This window comes from Phycomyces blakesleeanus (assembly GCF_001638985.1).
Source record: "Phycomyces blakesleeanus NRRL 1555(-) unplaced genomic scaffold PHYBLscaffold_11, whole genome shotgun sequence".
NCBI classification, from domain to species: Eukaryota; Fungi; Mucoromycota; class Mucoromycetes; order Mucorales; family Phycomycetaceae; genus Phycomyces; species Phycomyces blakesleeanus.
The window spans coordinates 559,243-578,083 of NW_017265144.1; the positions used below are offsets into that span (position 1 = coordinate 559,243).

The 18,841-nt window shown below is 33.5% G+C and overlaps 6 protein-coding genes across 6 annotated transcripts; 4 read left to right on the forward strand and 2 right to left on the reverse strand.

The window, feature by feature from the left end:
• Positions 1-494: 494 nt before the first annotated feature.
• Positions 495-3,442, reverse strand: PHYBLDRAFT_145688 (hypothetical protein; the record flags this gene model as incomplete). The annotated part of the gene is made up of 14 exons (XM_018431514.1): positions 495-642; positions 719-861; positions 912-1,083; positions 1,151-1,267; positions 1,335-1,483; positions 1,576-1,723; positions 1,800-1,937; positions 2,013-2,060; positions 2,167-2,252; positions 2,350-2,475; positions 2,605-2,670; positions 2,790-2,988; positions 3,146-3,271; positions 3,393-3,442. The coding sequence occupies 14 exons, from the start codon at positions 3,440-3,442 to the stop codon at positions 495-497; spliced, it is 1,716 nt and encodes a 571-aa protein (XP_018291326.1).
• A 1,052-nt stretch (positions 3,443-4,494) lies between these two features.
• PHYBLDRAFT_158900 (hypothetical protein) lies at positions 4,495-5,078 on the forward strand. Its single transcript, XM_018433875.1, has 3 exons — positions 4,495-4,546; positions 4,673-4,890; positions 4,955-5,078. Exons 2-3 carry the CDS (start codon positions 4,710-4,712, stop codon positions 4,990-4,992), a joined length of 219 nt encoding a protein of 72 aa, XP_018291327.1. The 5' UTR covers positions 4,495-4,546; positions 4,673-4,709; the 3' UTR covers positions 4,993-5,078.
• Positions 5,079-5,344: 266 nt separating this feature from the next.
• Positions 5,345-6,763, forward strand: PHYBLDRAFT_56018 (hypothetical protein). Its single transcript, XM_018440206.1, has 6 exons — positions 5,345-5,376; positions 5,447-5,520; positions 5,694-5,801; positions 5,917-6,065; positions 6,169-6,328; positions 6,425-6,763. The coding sequence occupies exons 1-6, from the start codon at positions 5,370-5,372 to the stop codon at positions 6,674-6,676; spliced, it is 750 nt and encodes a 249-aa protein (XP_018291328.1). The 5' UTR covers positions 5,345-5,369; the 3' UTR covers positions 6,677-6,763.
• A 1,670-nt stretch (positions 6,764-8,433) lies between these two features.
• Positions 8,434-10,900, forward strand: PHYBLDRAFT_155427 (hypothetical protein; the record flags this gene model as incomplete). Its single annotated transcript, XM_018433402.1, has 8 exons — positions 8,434-8,607; positions 8,725-8,838; positions 9,012-9,251; positions 9,415-9,680; positions 9,822-9,978; positions 10,084-10,472; positions 10,582-10,752; positions 10,807-10,900. 8 exons carry the CDS (start codon positions 8,434-8,436, stop codon positions 10,898-10,900), a joined length of 1,605 nt encoding a protein of 534 aa, XP_018291329.1.
• A 2,920-nt stretch (positions 10,901-13,820) lies between these two features.
• Positions 13,821-15,204, reverse strand: PHYBLDRAFT_65894 (hypothetical protein; the record flags this gene model as incomplete). Its single annotated transcript, XM_018441549.1, has 6 exons — positions 13,821-13,964; positions 14,049-14,078; positions 14,344-14,347; positions 14,450-14,508; positions 14,675-14,679; positions 15,129-15,204. 6 exons carry the CDS (start codon positions 15,202-15,204, stop codon positions 13,821-13,823), a joined length of 318 nt encoding a protein of 105 aa, XP_018291330.1.
• Positions 15,205-17,309: 2,105 nt separating this feature from the next.
• Positions 17,310-17,479, forward strand: PHYBLDRAFT_14219 (GATA-type zinc finger transcription factor; the record flags this gene model as incomplete). Its single annotated transcript, XM_018430753.1, has 1 exon — positions 17,310-17,479. A coding segment is annotated over one exon (170 nt), but the record flags the coding sequence as incomplete, so codon positions are not given.
• Positions 17,480-18,841: the final 1,362 nt, after the last annotated feature.

The following is an 18,841-nucleotide window of genomic DNA, read 5'->3' on the forward strand; positions in this document are numbered from 1 at the left end:
ACTGCTTAACTAGTGTCGGTGTTACAATTATGACATCAAGTCATAAATCGTACTTCTTTAGCTCTTAGCTATTCTTTTCTCTTTTATACTAGAGCTTTAGGACTTCCTACTAAATTAGCTCCATATCGATCTGATACAGTTTACCCGGCAGTATGATATAATTATCTTAACAATCTTTAAGATATTATCTACAGTACTCACTGTAATAATTATTGGGCTGATTACTTAATCGTTTATATATATTTTATACTGACAAGATGATAGCTACTACGCTATCCCAATATGAATATGTTCTTATATGTGATAAATCCAACATCTGAGTGTCTGGATCACCACAACTCTCACAGTATCTACTTTTCCCATTATTGAGATACTAACCCATAAACAGTCCCAAATACCTCAGACTTTTTCTTTGTATTAAAATAAATGTTTCATTTTATTTGCTTTTTCTTTTATTTTAATGTGTTTATATAAATATACATACATCTATATATTTACCATTCCTCTATCATTTCGTCACCATCATCACCAAGTTCATCAGCATCTTTTATGATAGCTGCAGTAGCAGCAGCAGCAGCAGACATTTTCTTGGTTGATGTTTCTTCTTTCTTAAATGGACTCGGATGAGACATCTTATTATATCTATTTTGAATCCAAAATCAAATATTAATACACATCTTGATCCCAAATATCAGCAACACTAAAACTATACACTTACGCTCTTGTCAATGCTGTCTTTTGTGCTGTCGAGATTTCAGATATTGGTTGATTCTTGTTAATTTCCATTTCACTCAAAGAATCTAAGCTCTCTCGGCTAAGATAATATGCATCCATGGTTTCGATAGTTTCTTTGTATTTTCCCTAAAAAAGCAAAAATAAATACATGTTAGTCAAATAGAAATACTAGAAACAAAAGCTTTCAAACTTGCATTTTTCCACGATGAGAAAATACGTTTGTTGAGTGCAGGGATGTAATGGCGTCTAATTTCAGATCTTGTAGTAGCTGCTTTAAATCGCATATGTGTCTTGACTCCGTGCAACTGTCTTTTGTTCTTTTCTGTTTTGGAATTCTGACCCATCCACCTACACAAACCAAGTCAGTTTGCCTTAGAATTGTTATTGTTGTTTCTAAAGTATTTTAGAATCTTACGAAGTAAAGTTCAAGCGCCCATATGAACCTCCTTTTATTTCGCCTTTAATAAAAGAAGCAGGTCGAACGCAAGACATAATAGAATGAATTGGCAAAAGGGACCAATCTTGAGTGCGTCTAATATATAAAGGTGTGAGTTTAGTATATCATGCATATTAAACCAATTTTTTTTTTATTTATTTACCCATGAATAGTTGCGTCAATAATATCACCATCTGCTATTGATTCCGACGCTGAAGCCATAAGCTTGAGCTTCATAGCCTCTGTGATACGCGGATTTCCCATATTATTTGAAAGATTGGCACGGTCAGGTTCATATTTTATATAATTTTCCTGTAAATATTTATAGGAATTATTATCAGTCAAGTAATTAGTAGCCATATACACAGTTGTGTATGTATGTATGTAGTATTTTGAATACTTACAGCTATCATCAAAGGAGCCATCATGTAGTCTTGAAAATATATATCCGATTTCTCATTAATAGATTTCTTATCCCACGACTCCGAGTTCATTAGACTTGAGGGTATATCGAACAGCTGGAGTTGAGAATCCTTGAAGGATTTTTCACCACTAAACACAGTGTTTATTGTCAACAAATGAGATATCGATATTCTTGTCCTATTATTACTATTATTAACAAACTCACATTGATTTTGCCTTGTTTGGATCCATGACCTCGTCTGCAACTTGATAGGTAGAGAGAATATTGAGGATTTGACGGATATCATTTTGAGTAGAATCCACGAGTTGATCAATCGCAAGAGGTGATATTTTAAGCTTTTCTCTAAAACATAACATTTAGCTTGACCAATCATTCTACCTTTTCTTTATAAAAATAAATAAATACAATCTTACACACCTGAATGCAATGGTCATAATTCTAGATCTCAACTGATTCGCAGGAGTTCTATATTTAAAAATGCACATAAATAAACAAGATATTTGATATTTGATATTTATATATATATAAACTGCAGACTGAATATTATACATATGTTTTCTTTTGTGCTTACTTTGTGAATCGGGCATCAAAGCAAACATTGATCAAGGGTTGAACCTTTTGGGATCGAACATCGTTACAGACACATATGACAGGAATCTAATTGACCAAAGAAAGAAAGAAAGAGAGAAACGGATAAGTAAGACGTAAAGTAATATCAACTACAAAGCCATCCATTTTTGTTTTTATACTAGACATATCTTGCCTTTGTTTTTCTGATAAGAGAAGCCAGCACAGCCGCACCTCCTCTGTCACCGGATGTCATTCCATCAACCTCGTCCATAATCAAGACGACCTTTTTGGTCTTTTTGGGAACTTCATTCTAAAACAAGAATAGTAATAATTTACACGCAAATCTTAGTTGTCAAGTATTTACCACCGCTATTATTATTATTATTATTAATGAAGCAAATGTTAAATATATATATGTATAAATATATTAGAAACATACATCCTTTGGCCTGGCAACAAAAAACTCTGTCATTGTCCGATTATCAACCATTTCAGAGATATTATCCTAAATATAAGTAAAGATAATAATAATAATAATTGAAGAGTATCAAGGTAACGAAAATAAAGCAATAATGGCAATGAGAATTGGATCACACAATGATTACTCAATAACAGTCAACTTACCTCCAAAACCTTTCTGCTTCGCACATCGCTTGCATTGAATTCTAAAACTTCATATCCACATGATTCTGCAACCACATGGGCAGTTGTTGTCTTTCCAATCCCCGGAGGACCACTGATCAATATCGACCGAAAGAAACTCATATTGTTCTTATCATATCTTTCCTTGATGCCCTTTGCGCGAGCATCTGCATATTTTTGCCTGAGAATACATTATCGTTCAAGATAAATATGAATATAATAACCTCCCAAGAATTTTTCTTTTAAAAAAAAAGCCATACAATGTAATAGCAATCACAAAGGATCTACTTTTACTATTACGACTACAGAACAAAAGAAGAAAAAAACCAATATCTCACCAATTCTCAAGCCATTCAACAATTCTGCCAACCAAGATTTTGTTGCCAACGATTTCTGAAATCTTTGTAGGTTTATATTTTTCTGTCCAGAGCTGATTGGTAAGTGGGATTACTGGAGTACTTGTACTTTTGATTTAATAAATAGATGAGATTGAACAATGAAAGAAACAAAGAAAGAAAAAAAAAAGCTGTCAAAATGATTGTCCTTGTAATATATATATGTATAGAGAAATAAATAAGTAATTACTTGGATGTTGATTTAGCAGCTGATGCTGATGTCGATGCTGTGGTCGTCATGGATGCTGTCAAGAATAGTTGATCCCTTTTAGACAGTAGATTTACTCAGGGCTAATATGCTGTCACGTATCAACCAAGGATGTCTGAATAAGCCGCATTTGAACAGTCATAATGTCAATCTTTACTTTGATTGTCTTGATAGATGCACCTCCTCTTTATTTTTTTATTATTATTATTTTTTAAATATTTATTTTATATATATTTTATATTTTATACATATATATATTGTACACCTTTGTAGATTGATCAAAATTAGCCAAAAAAGGGATGTTATTTAATCTCGATCGGAATCTTGTAATCGTGAAATGATCCATTTAGAGATCCCATTTAGACTACAACTTTTGTATGCTTATCTGGATAAGTTCAGTAATCCACAAATTCTACTCAATACCTTTTTTTAATAAAAGAAAGCATAAGTATAATTATCTATATACAAAATAACGAACGAACAAAGTAATTGGTTATAAGCTGTTGTCCTGAAAGAATAAACCTTTATTCTATCCATCTCTTTTTATTAATTCATAACGAATGCTTCTTATATATATATATATATAGCAAATTAAAAATTATACTCTAACAAATCAATGTATATCTATAAATTAATAAATTGCATGTTTAATTTATGCCCTGAACAGGATTTTTTTCTTCTTCAAGAGAATCCGTGATACATTATCTAATATTCATATGTGCTTGTAACAATCAAAGCTAGTATAGAGTCAATATTTTAAAGCTGTCTTACTGTTTACATATATATATCATTTTACCCTTTTTTTTTCCAGTTGTTAAAAAAAAAAGAAAAAAAAAGCAATTATGTTGGTTGCAAGTTTTGCAGGGCTGAAAATATTATTCTAAGTGTTACCATGGGTACCTTGGTGCTCCAAGGAATTCATCATACAGAGATGTTCCCTTGCTCTCCCCCCTTCTTTTTCTCTATTTTGTTTTTCTTTCAACTGAACATACCAACTGCTATATAATGATCAAGCGGAGTACAAAGCCTGTGTACCTTAAAAAATGCTTTGCTGTTCCTGTCATTTCCTCTTCTTTTAGTTGCCAGAAAAAGAAAAAAGTCTAGCATATAGACATACAAGAACAAATAAAAAAAAAGTAAGCAAGAAAGGTTAGCATTACATTTAACCTACAATGATATTAAAAATCTATAAGAAAAGAAAAGAAAAACAAATTAACTGCGCATTGTAAACTAATGAACTGCCCCCCCTTTTTTTTTTGAAGGATAATAAAGAAGTTTGGTTTATTTTTTGATATTATAATGACGAGCCAACCAATTGTTGATATCGAAGAAAACAAGTACAAGGATTGCTTGGCCTGTAAAATCACAGGTGCAACTGCATTTTCTGCCCTAGGTGCCTATGCACTCAAAGAATCGTCCGTAATGTACAAGATTCCAAGCAAGTCTGGACAGGCAGTAGGACTTGGTGTCATTGGTACACGTAAGTAAAGCCACGATAATTTAACATTTCAATCGAAAATAATTTTCTTGCCGCTTTTGTCTAGTCTTTATTTCTGCCGGTCTGTATAGACTGATACTCTAAGTTCATTCATCACATTACAAAGTTATTGTGAATTTTTTTGTTAAAAAATAAAAATAAAAATAAAGAAATCTATTGCTTATACATATAATTTACGTATTAATTGTTTACACCAACAAAAAATAAAGAAGTGTATTATCAAATATATATATATATATATTATTATTAAAAAGGTGTATGAGTGTGTATGTGTATATATGGGATAGAATACTATCATATCAATGAAAGTTTAATTCCTTTATACCTGTACGGCTTGTGACATCACTTGCAGGAATGTGACTTGCAGCGCGTCCCAATTAAACGCGTAGTTTTCTAGACAAGCGCGACAGAGACAGCAGATAGAAGTAAGCACGCGTCTTTACCCAAAACAGAAAGATATTATGAGTGGTAGATCTCAATGCCATTTTGATTTGTTTTGACATATCGACAATTTCAATTAATAAGATATGGTCAATAGGGTTCTTTAGTCAATCAACACAAGCTAGTAAAGGAGGATATGATTCCCATGGTGGCGATGACGGAACAGCAAAGGTACCTTTTTTTATTTTTTTTTATTTGTTTTTTGTTGAGCTGTCATTTCTCCCGTACTCTGCCTGCCGGCCTGCCTGCCTGACTGCCTGACTGTCTGGCTGCTTGTCTCTTCTTTGAACAATACTCATAATATTCTTTTTTTTTTCGTATAAAATATTATGTATATACTTTAGAAACCCACCGCAGACCAGACTTTGAGAGCTGTTACTATCAAACAAATCAACACTGCTACAATTCTTCCAGACAGTAAATTTAAAATCGACGATGCAGAGGTGGCAAATGTAAGTTTGGTTTACTGCGCATTTGGGATTCAGTGTGTAAAGCATATACTTTATTTATTTATTTATTTATTTATTTCTTTATTTTTTATTAAACAACACCGACGATATCAATTAGATTACTTTTGTTGCTACTATTCGCAAAGTGACTGAACAGGCAAGCAGCACAAATTACACTGTAGAAGATGGTACTGGTGCTATTGATGTTGTATTCTGGGGTAATCAAACCGACACTGAGGAAATCTTGGCCAAGAGACGTGAAATGACGTATGTTTCTTTCTCTTGTATCCATGTGTGTGTGTGTGTGTGTGTGTGGAGGTGGGGGGATATGCCGTATATGAATAACTAAAGATAATTTACTTGTCCAAAGTGTAAACACATATGTCCGTGTCTTTGGTCGCCCACACAGCTTTGGCAAGCACACAAATTGCTCTGCTTTCACAGTACGCCCAATTGTTGATTTCAATGAAATTGCTTATCACTTTATTGAGTGCGTCCACTCACATCTTACATTTACAAAGTCCTCAAAGGTAATTGACTTTTTATTTTTATTTTTGTTTGCGCGCCAAGGAAATACTTGGATCTCATGACAAGAAATTTGCTTCTCTTGCTCTTTCTCTTTGTAGAGCTCTGATATACAGGTGGTATCATCCGGTAATGCCAACACATCCGGAAGAGCATTGAACGATCAGATCATTAGTTACATTGAATCTTGTGGTGAAAGTAGTGACGGTGTCCACATTGAGGATATCATTAATAAGCTCAGGGGTCTCCACACCGCAACTAGTGTGAGAACAGCCTTGGAGAATCTTACCAATGAAGGTCACTGCTACACTACTTCTGATGATTACCACTTTAAATCCACTGCTAATTATTAACAGAAACAAACAAACAATAAAGTAAATAAGAAAGAAAGAGATATATATATATTATAAATAAAAGTGGATCACTTGTGAATTTTCATTATTAATGATAAATGGGCCAAGAACTAAAAAAATATATATGTATAGACAGATATACATTGGCTTGTTATCAACGAAAGAGGTACATAAAGAGTGCATATTTAAGATGGTCTTCAGGCCAAAAAAAAATTATGTAAATAGGTCTATAGATACTGTAGATGTTGTAGACGTATGGATCTCTCTCTCTCTATATATATATATGTGTGTGAGTGTGTGATTGATCACTCGTGCTCTATCAGAGACACACTCCATCAATATAACAAACAAAAGATAAATAAAATCAAACGACTGTTGTCCATTTGATGAATAGACATTTGTTTTTGTCTGTGCTCCACCCCCTCCTTTATGCTAAACAGGCCAATCCTTTTATTTTATTTTATTTTATTTTATTTTATTTTATTGTAAGAAAATAATAATATCGTCAATTTCTTGTAGCTGATATATAAACACTATCTTTATCTGTCTATCTATCTATTTATTCGTTTATTTTATTTTGCTTTCCTTTGCTTTGCTTTGCCTTTATCTTTTGTCAAAAGAACTCAAATATATACCTCGCTCTCTTCTCTTCTTTATCACAACAACATGCAAAACACTATGTCAGTTGTAACCTGCTACCTCTGTGGTTCAGGTAAAACTTATTACTATTATCCACCAAAAAGTTTAATTCAATGTGTAAACGTACTCAAACCAATTCAACAAAACAAAAAACAGATCGACACAAATCAAGCGACTGTGCAAGTATCTTCTTTAATATACCTCTTCTTAAATATATATATATATATATATATATATATATTTGCTTTCTGTAATGATTCATCTTTCATGTTCTGACTAATTTTCTTACTTGTATTTTTATTTTATTTTTGCTTTACTCTGTCTTACCCTACTGTATTCGTAACTTGATTCTTATTAGCCACAGTAAGTATTCGTAAACCAAGCAATATTTCGGTTTCTTGTTGCCTTTGGTGTATTAAACGTGCAATCTAGTTATGTAAAATCCTACTGGAGACTATACACTACCGTCGAATCGCTAGCCACAAAAATGGTCTCGCCTTGATATGAATGTTCAATAACCTGAACTGTTTGCAATTATCTTTTTTTTTTTTGGATTTCATTATATATATATATATATTACATATTTGCTTCTTTGCTTCTTTGCTTTGACTTTAATCCTTCTTCTTTACTATTACCATTGTTTCTATTTTTTGTAACTGTTCTTGGCAAATGCTTTTTTATTATTATTAAAAGAAGAGATTATTTGAATAAATAAATAAATAAATATATTAATAAGTATATAGAATAGCATAGAATAGCATAGCATAGCATAGCATAATATAATATAATAATGATACTTAATTAATGAAGAAAAGTAAATGTATCAAGATGCTCCTATTTCCCGCGCCCTTATTATTTATCTTTTTTTTTTTTTTGTGCAAAAAATACATATTAATGATTAGTGAGTTTTGTTCACATTTACTAGCAAGGGATGAGTTAATTTCTCTTATATATATTTATATTTATATTTTTATTATATAACAAATAGCGGAGATTAGCGTACTTTCATGTGCCTATGTGATGTGTATGTGTGCTTATAATTAAAAGTTGAAACAACCAACCAACCCAAATAAATAAATAAATAAATAAATAAATAAAAAGACTTTATCCACCTTTTAATGTCGACCCGTTTATTTCGAGGAATCTCATGTCAAAAGTACATTTCTCAGAGTCTTGTGCACTCTAGATTATATACCGCACCAGCCCATTCATTGAAACGAACGATCGATGAGAAACGAAAGGAATCTATTCAAGGCGGAGGCAAAACAAAGAGGGATGCTCAGCACAACAAGGTACATGAAACAGAATGAAAACCAAAAAAAAAAGAAACGAACTAGATAACTAAAGTCAAGATATTGTGTGCTTTTTTTTTTTTTTTCTTCTGGGGGGAAAATTTGGAGGGTATCTAGGGAAAACTGACTGCCCGAGAACGGTTAGACCTTTTACTAGACAAGGGAACCTTTCGAGAATATGATGCATTTGTTGAGCATCAGTGCACGGATTTTGGTTTGGATGCCAAAAAGGTAGCGTACACAAACACACATATATATATATATATATATTAAGTGTACAAAGGAGAGACATATTTTTTTATATTTATTCATAATGCTTTGTGTATGTGTGTATGTATGTATGTATGTATTGAACTTATCAAACTATCTTTATATGAATGCATATATATACACACATGTATTAGATTGCAGGCGATGGCGTCGTGACTGGGCATGGAACGATCCATGGCCGTAGAGTGTTTGTATATAGTCAGGACTTTACAGTATTTGGTGGCAGTCTGTCACGTACAAATTCACTAAAGATCCTCAAAGTCATGGACCAAGCTGTGGTAGTTGGTGCTCCAATTATCGGGCTTCAGGACTCGGGTGGAGCACGTATTCAAGAAGGTGTTGATTCACTGGCGGGTTATTCAGATATATTTCAAGTAGGTTATAAAGCTGTATATATATATATATATATATAAAAGGTTTCATCAAATCACCCTATTCTTTTTATTTGTTGTTGTTGTTGTTGGGAAGATTGGTATTTCAACTAGACCAAGATCAATTGATTTTTAACTATTTATTGATTTATATATACATCATTAGAAAAACGTGTTGGCTTCTGGAGTAGTGCCTCAATTGTCACTTGTAATGGGACCGTGTGCAGGTGGTGCGGTCTATTCACCCGCATTGACGGATTTCATTTTTATGGTGCGTGATACTTCACACATGTTCGTTACCGGACCAGATGTCGTCAAGACCGTGACAAATGAAAAGGTCGATCAAGAAGTATTGGGCGGGGCAATCACTCACACGCGAAAGAGTGGTGTGGCCCACAATGCCTATGCCAATGACATTGAAGCACTTCAAAGGTAATACAATTGTGTGCGTATATATATATATAAGAAAAGAAAGAGAGAGAGAAAGAGAAGTTGGGGTTTATTTATATAGTTGTATGAATTAATGAATTGATGGGTTGATTGTCTAACTGGACTTGGCTTTGGTTTTGTTAGGATGCGTGATTTCTTTGACTATTTGCCGCTTTCTAATCGAGACCAGGTGCCTGTTCGAGTTTGTGAAGACCCACTAGACCGAGAAGATGCTGCACTAGACACAATTGTACCGACACACTCCAATGTAGCGTACGACATGCAAGAAGTAATTTCAAGAGTAAGTTTCTACAATAACAGTAACAGTAACAGCAACAGTGACGGTAATAATAGCTGGTACATCTATCTTATATATAATTATTTATTTTTTTATAAAATTTTTTAGATCCTCGACAAACACTCTTTCTTTGAACTTGCACCAGAATACGCCGGAAACATTATTGTTGGCTTGGGTCGTTTGGGAGGCAAGACGGTTGGAGTGGTGGCCAACCAGCCGCTGGTGTCATCCGGTGCACTGGACATTGATGCTTCTGTCAAGGCGGCTCGGTTCATTAGATTCTGCGACGCATTCAATGTCCCGCTTGTGACCCTGGTGGATGTACCGGGTTTTATGCCCGGCACAGCCCAGGAGCACGGTGGAATTATTCGCCATGGTGCAAAGCTCTTGTATGCCTATTGCGAGGCGACCGTACCAAAATTGACTGTCATTACCAGAAAAGCGTATGGTGGAGCATACATTGTGATGAGTTCCAAACATTTACGAGGAGATTACAAGTTAGGATCATTTTGTTTTGACAATTGCTATATCATTTTTATTTTTTATTTTTTTTTATTGATTGTTATTCCTTGCTTACCTGCTATATATATATATATATATATGTAGTGTGGCATGGCCCTCAGCTGAAATTGCTGTCATGGGCGCATCAGGTGCAGTTGAAGTAATCTTTAGAAACCATCATGACAAGCCAAAAATGGAAGCTGAATACCAAGAGAAATTTGCAACACCACTGTCAGCAGCAAGACGAGGATATCTAGACGATATTATACAGCCGAGGCAAGTATATATATATATTTGAGATGAACTTATTGATTTTATTTTATATAATAGAACTACACGGGCTCGTTTAATAGAGCAGTTGGATCTGTTAAAGACAAAGTCTATCCAGAATCCATGGAAAAAACATGGCACAATCCCTCTTTAATGCATACACATATATATATATATTAATTGATTTGAAAACTATATGTAAAATATAAGATATTAAGATAAAATCAAAGAAAAAAAAAAGTCTATTTTTGTTGTTGCTGTAAGAGTCATATAATATAAATATAATGTAGTATACTATATGAGACAACAAGAAGATGTATTTACTCAAGTGTATATTATTATTATTACATTGAATTATGTGTGCGTATACATTTGATTTCTTTTCTTTCTTCTCTAGAGATAATACTAATGTACAGATATTTTGGTTTCATCTTGTCCAGTCTAGTAGTATAATTAAAATACCTTGGTTTAAAAGCACAAAAGGCACACATAATATATATTTAGGTGTAACAAATGCCTGGCTTTTGAAGAGTAGTACTTACTGTTCTGTTCTGTCCTGTACTGCACTGCACTGCACTGCACTGCACTAAAATAATAATTTTCTTTTAAAGAATAAAATAGAATAAAGAATTATAGGACAGTATGGTGTAATGTAGTGTACACAGTAATTAAAATTTAAGAGAAGATATTTTATTCAACTGCTGTCTGATCCAATTATTCGGTTATCGGACAATAAATTAAATATCCCACCGAGCACATATAGTTAGATAGGCGATGTAAAAAAAAAAAAAAAAAAAGAGAGAGGCACATAAATTGCGATTTTTTCTAACAAAAAATCAATGCGCCGCCAAAAAAATGGGCGTGGAGTTAAATATGATTAAATGATTAAATGAATTTACAAAAATATACTTTTATATATATTTTTTTTATTCCGTATAGACTGTGTGAATTTTATTATTAAATGCCATTATTGTGTAAGTGTAAGGTGTACACTGTACAGTGTACAGTGTGTAGTGAATATATATATATATATATAAAGATTGGATTCTTTTTTCTTATATAGATTGAGTACGTATATAAATGAATGAACTATAGAGAGAGAGAGAGACATAGTTTTCGGAGACTCATTCTATTTATTCAATTATTGCCTTTTGGCTATTAAAGACATTGTGTACCTGGGAATTACTAAGAGGTTGGTGACAGCTGTCGTAGTATTTATATTGGTATTGGTATTTGACGGCTAATTGTTTATTCACATCAATGATTTTGTACCATTAATATCCAACCAACCAAAAAAAGAAAAAGAAAAAAGAAGGTTGATGTCAAGGTTGGTTTTGAACGAGGGTTTCAACTCTAATTCTGGCTATATTATTATTATTAAATAAATAAATAATATTCTCACAAGCTTGTGTAGTGGGAACTTTTATCTTCTATCTGTTTTTCTATTGGTAGTATATCTAAATTCATGAGAAAGGATGTTCTTTGATAGATTTTGTTACAAAAAAAAAAAAAAAAGAAACATTGGAACGGAAGTTCAATAATTGTAAATCTCTCATCAAGAATCAATAGGTGCATTTGAGAGAAATAGATTTGCTGCTACCATTGCTGCTACCATTGCTGCTACCATTGCCGCTGTTGTTGGTTCTTCAGGTTAAATAAATATCTCAAAATAAATAACAATTCGCATGTAAACTATGAGGGAGATTTTTTTTTAGATTTATTTGATTGGCAGCAAAACGGTTCTTTCGATTCATATGTATGTATGCATACATAAATATATATTATGCCCTCATCTCATATCAGATCAGAGCACAAACATCCTCATACGTACTAAGCTAGTTTTTTTTTAAAAAAAATAAAAAAGAATCTCACGCTTCTTATTCTTTCCTTTCTCCTTCTTCTAGTGATTTAAATATATATTTCTATCTTGGACCCCACAAACACATAAATAAATAAAAAAATATAAATATCAAGCTTGTAATCTGTGTCTCGGGAAAATGAGGATAAAAAAAATGTGTGTGTGTGTGTGTGTGCATGCGAATTCAACCTTGAGGCATACTGTGCTCCAGATGTGTATGTGTACATGCCGATTGATCTTATTGGCCAAATCACAATTGTCTCATCTTCCACATTAATGTGAGAATAAATAAAAGTTATACATAGCTGTCACTTTTATTTAGATTGGTTTGCTCTTCTTTATTGACTATTCTGGATCTTGACCGCTACACCTTTTTGTATACAAAATTCTTATTTAACTTGCAACAGCCACGGGCATTTTGTTTCCATGTGGCCAAAAAAAATATTAATAATAACAATTCATTGGCATCATAAGAAATTTTATATACAAAAATTTTTCTTGTAGCTTAAAAAAAAAAAAAAAAAAAAAAAAAAAAGACTAGAAATTAATTGATCAAAAATTGAACCTCTAGTCAATTAACCTTTCTTTATTCTTTTTTTTTTGTTCCGCAGTAATTGGGTTTCCCTAGTCACAATGTGTTGGGAAACCACAGAATAAAATATTTTAAAGGGGATCATTTTCTGTTTACAAGGCTAGCAAACCAACAAACGATAATTTATTTATTTTTGACTTTTTCTTCATTACCTTTCAAGAAAGAATTTATTCTCTGGTATTAATTGGGCTGAGGTCTTGTTTCTCTTTGTGTGCTTATTTATATACATAAATTTTGTATTCAAAATGCTTGGGTAGTGTTGCACTACAAAGTCTGGCACCAAACAGCAGCAGTTACACCACAGGGCACGTTCCTGACTATTTTATATATGTGATTTGATTTTATTTTTTTTAAAGAAAGAAAGACAAACAAACAAACCAAGAAATAAATAAATAAATAAATATTTATCATGACTAACATGCACGCTATCTCTTGTAGACTCTAGATTGGCTCAACCACACATACAAAATATAACAAAAAAATAAAATAAAACAATTGTATAGGATGTTGATCTGACTGAGAATGATATATTAATATAATATAATATTTGAATTTATTTTTTTTGGAGATTTTGTGATTTGATGACCAAATTGCCTCATATTTTACAGATATTAGAGGTTCAAATCAAGCTTGACAAAATAACAAGACTATTGAATGTCTTTTATTGACCATAATCATAAAGACATAAAGACTAGCAGACTGGTAGAGACACAAAAAAAAAACAGAGATCTGTGTGTCTGTGCCTATCTTATGTATCTGTATCTGTATCTGTATGTATGTATATATATATATATATAAAGGAATTATATAATAGAGATACATGGTAGATAAACTCTTGTATCTTTTATGTACTTTTTGGTTAGGTTTCTCATGATAGAAAATCTATAGGGCAGCACAGTACACAAAAAGGATACATATTTGTACTTTAATATCTAAAATAAAAGATACAATTTTTTTTTGAGCGGGTCATTCAGGCTTGATATACCATTTAAAGCATCTTTTGCTTTCTCTAATCTATTCATTCAGACGATCGTTCTCCGGTCAAAGTCAGGCTCCGAGTCTGAAGATCTCTCTCTCTCTCTCTTGTTCTTTGTATTTTTATTTATTTATTTATTTATTTATTTATTTATTGTGATTATGCTATTACCTTGCTGATTGTTGATTTATGTAAACAAAAAAAAAAGTGTTATCATGTTATCAATACTAATTTTTTTTTCTCCCTCCCTCTCTTCCTTGGATACCTTGCCCTCTACCTTTGGATCTCAGCTATAAAAGAAGCAGAAGCAGAAGCAGAAGCAGAAGAAGAAGAAAACTAGAGGAATGTAGTATTGAAATGTATATAGAAATAATCAAGGTGGAATGAAGAAAGAAAATAAAAAAAAAGAACGGCAAATTATTCAATGCTTAATTGATTGCTCATTAGCTATTAAGAACAACAACAAACTAAAAAAAAACAATAATTTATATACAAAATATACCCCCCCTTTAACACAATTTTATTTATTTATTTATTTGTAACAAACATATTCATTGATTCATTGATCCAGTAAATCAATCAATAAACTGTTTATTTTATTTTATTTTATTTTTTTTTTCATTAGGGGTCTTTTCCTCTATTAGTCTCTATTGACCTCTCTTACACACACACACAATGCCAGTCTCTGTATATTGTTGTATTTATATAAAAGTCTATCTGGTTCGAGATCAGAGTCTATTGGCTTAGTATTTTTTTTTGGGGGGTTGGAAGGACAAAAGTGTGAGGGTAAAGGGAGCGGGTAACCAACATACGGGCATTTCTATTTTATTATGATTATTTGGTGTGCTTTAAATAAATAATTTATATATAAAAGGCCTCCCGCTTCTCTGTCATGCCGATCTTGTGACTGATAACGTATCTACCGTTATCGCATGCAGCCATATTTTTTTTATTACTTATCCACGTAGAATAAATTTCTATTTGTGGAAGTAGCCCTGAGCCCCACTGTTGCAAACTATGCAATCTTTCCATTGGTCTCTTATTCTCTCTCTCTCTTTTCTTTTCTTTTCTTTATATCATTTCTATCTAATATTTATGGGGGGACCTGAGAGTATTTTGAATTTAATTTTTTTTTGTACCTTATCATTAATTCAATTGTTGCTATTCTATTTAAGAAAGAAAGAAAGAAAGAAAATTTATATATATATATTCTAGCAACTAGAATAATCTAACTAAAGCATATATAATAAATATACATATTAAACCAAGGGGAAGAAGGAATAAAAGACGGGGAGGGACCAAAAGGGACAAAAGGGATATGATGGGGACACACACAAAAAAGAGAGAGATGAGGCGATCCCTTGAAGGATTCCGAAAGACTTGGTGTCACACACGGTGTCAAGGAAACGCTCGTCATTTGATGCAGCCATTTCACCATTAAAAACGAGACTTTGCTGGGCCTCTCTTACAAATGTCGCATTTCTCTTTTCCCTTTTCTTTTCTTCTTCTCTATCCTTTCTTTCTTACCTTTTCTCAACTTCACTATATCCTGCTAGATTTTTTTTATTCATTTATATAAATAAATTCTTACGATACGATACAATACAATATCTCTTCCTTTAACCCTATCAATAAATCAATAAATCAATCAAGAAATGTACTCACAGCAGAAATACCGACACATGGGAACAACATCAACACCCTTTGGACACACCTATCCAACCAACCCTTTTATGCCACTACTGGACGGTCTAGCAGTCGGTGACCTCGAGCCATCTCCACCACTCTCCTACAATTCACTCGATACTTTTGCCCACGGCTGGCCCGAGGAAGACTTGACGATGGACATCAACTCTCGCCTTTTTGGTTTCGATATCATGGGTCTCAACGTCGATAATAATAGCTATTATGGTCACGGTCATGGTCACGGTCATGGTCATGGTCACGGTCTGGTCAACCAACACGATCACAACACAAACAACAGTAACAACACCAACAGTACTTCTTGTCCTTCTCCTCTGTTGGATTATTATTCACGTACAACAGATTATATCAATCAAACCCCGGCAGCAACCCTACAATCACAGGTACAATTGCAGGTACAATTGCAGGCTCAATTGCAGGCACAAGCACAGCTACATCTTCAAGCTCAGGCTCAGGCTCAAGCTCAGGCGCAAGCACAAGCACAAGCACAAGCACAGGCGCAAGCTCAGGCTCAGGCTCAGGCTCAGGCTCAGGCTCAATCTCAGGCTCAGGCGCACGCACAAGCACACGCACACGCACACGCACAATTGCAGGCACAGGCCGAACCAACCACATACCCTCAACTGTCTCACGTGCACCCTCTTCAAATCCTGACCCCCTCTGCACACCCCCAACTCTCTCACTTTTCAATGTCAATGGACAGCATGTCGCACGACCTGTTCAAAGACAACCTCTACCTAGACTCCCACCTATTGTCCGAAATCCACTACCCCAGTACAGAATCAAGTCTAGAAGATGCAAACGACCATTCGGATCTCTGTGACTCAGACAACCTTCACAGTCACCATAGTCACCATAGTCACCACAACCCACAAGTCTTCTTTACAGATTCGCCGCTCTCTGCCGAAGATGAAGACAGTGCAACCCAACACAGTGACGCGGACTACCAGATTGAAGACGAATATAATAAAAAGAATATCCAGAGCCTCAACATCAACCTCAAACTCAAGCTCAATAAAAAACACAGCCTTATTGACGAAGAAGAAGATGAAGAAGATGAAGATGAAGCTGAAAACGACGAAAATGACGAAAACGACGAAGACGATATTGATGATGATGATGAAGAAGACGACTATGATGATGACCCAGACTGGTTGATGTCCGGCTCACTCTCGACCTCCCGAGGCTCACGAAAGCGATCATCATCAGGCTCACACAAGAAAAAGAGTCTGTCCATATCGTCTTCTTCGCTCGGAACTACAAACACTACTGGAAACATTAAAGGCAGCAGCAACGGCACTACTACCATTACCACTACCACGAATAATAATAATAATAGTAGTAGTAGTAGTAGCAGCAGCAGCAGCAGTAATAGTAGTATTAGCAGCACCAGTAGCAACAGTAATACTACGCCACTACCATCCGGACCACTGGGAGAAGTCAAGTGTACTAATTGCGAGACAACAAACACTCCACTCTGGCGACGCAACCCAAAGGGAGATCCATTGTGCAATGCGTGTGGATTGTTTCTCAAGCTGCATGGCACCGTTAGACCTCTCAGTTTAAAGACAGACGTGATCAAGAAGCGCAACCGCATCAGTAATGCCAGCCATTCAAAGTCAATGCGCAGTCGGTCCAAGAAGTCTCTTTCCCATCGACGCCAACGCCGTTAAATCAAATATAAATATAAATATAAATATAAATATATGTACGTGTATGTACGTGTATGTACGTGTGTATATGTGTATATGACCATATTCTATCTCTTTATCTCTCTATCGTTTTCTATCTCTCTCTCTCTCTCTCATATTATTACTATTACTATTAATTATTATTTAATGTCTTCATGCCTTCTCTCCCTCCCTCCACTCTACATTCTACTTTCTACTTTCTATCTATCGTTTTCTTCTACCTTTTTTTTTAACATATACATTTTCTTCATACATTTATATATTCTTCCCATGCCAAACCTTCTTCATTTGCATAATACATTACATTATATTATTATAGTATAATATAAATCATTCTTTTATTTTATTATTGTACATAAAACAAGTCAGTCAAACTTATTTCAAATAAATACATATATAATATATATATATATATATTTACATACACAACATCGTTTCTTTTTTGTTTTATGGTCGGTTGGCTTCTTGGTCCCATGAGACTTTTTCTTGGTATCTAGCATGTGCAACATGACAGATACCAGGTGACCTAATCATCAAGTAACACGTGCGCTATACAATGGATTCGCCAACCGATAGGCCGGAAGTGCTTTATCTGCATTGTCTTTACGCGCACAAAAGATATGTGTTTTTGTGTATGTGTGTGTGCGTTTATTTTTATATATATTGTATACACTACATATTGGTATTATAATCCACGTTGTAAGGCACAGTATTTTTGATTGGATATAAATTCTATCTCAGACTACAAACTTCTCTAAAAAAAAAACTTTTTAAATACCGAATATTTAATAACTTTTCTTTTTTTTTTTTTTGCGTCGATGAATTTTAAAAGTTTTAAGTCCAGATGATCTTCTTTTGATCTTTTAATTTTTAATTTTAATAAAGTCCAAGTTATTAAATAAATTGAAACAAAACAGTCTACATTACAAGAGTAGTATGCTATACACTTTAATGACCCAAACAAAAAAAAAAACGTAATAATATGTATTTAAGAATTAACCAAAACCCAACTATTCAGGCCTTTGATTTACTATAATCCTCCCCTCTTTTATTTGCAGCATATATATTTATATCAATTAAAAAAAAAAAAGAATTATTACTAGTACTATTACCACACTGTTAGACCATTGAAGACTAGTGCACACACACACACATATATATATATATATACATAAAGCTTACAAGTTGATAGTCAGAAAAAAAAAGTTCATTAACAAATTCATAATACCAGATATTGGGAAGATAGTAAGAAATTATATATATATATATATATA

Bases quoted from the DNA above. Each gene is read 5' to 3' on its own strand.
- PHYBLDRAFT_158900 (XM_018433875.1), top strand. From the start codon at position 4,710: ATGACGAGCCAACCAATTGTTGATATCGAAGAAAACAAGTACAAGGAT. The intron at 4,891-4,954 runs GTAAGTAAAGCC...GCTTTTGTCTAG, and splicing joins ACTTGGTGTCATTGGTACAC to TCTTTATTTCTGCCGGTCTG.
- PHYBLDRAFT_56018 (XM_018440206.1), top strand. The intron at 5,521-5,693 runs GTACCTTTTTTT...TATATACTTTAG, and splicing joins GCGATGACGGAACAGCAAAG to AAACCCACCGCAGACCAGAC. The intron at 6,066-6,168 runs GTATGTTTCTTT...ACTTGTCCAAAG, and splicing joins GCCAAGAGACGTGAAATGAC to TGTAAACACATATGTCCGTG.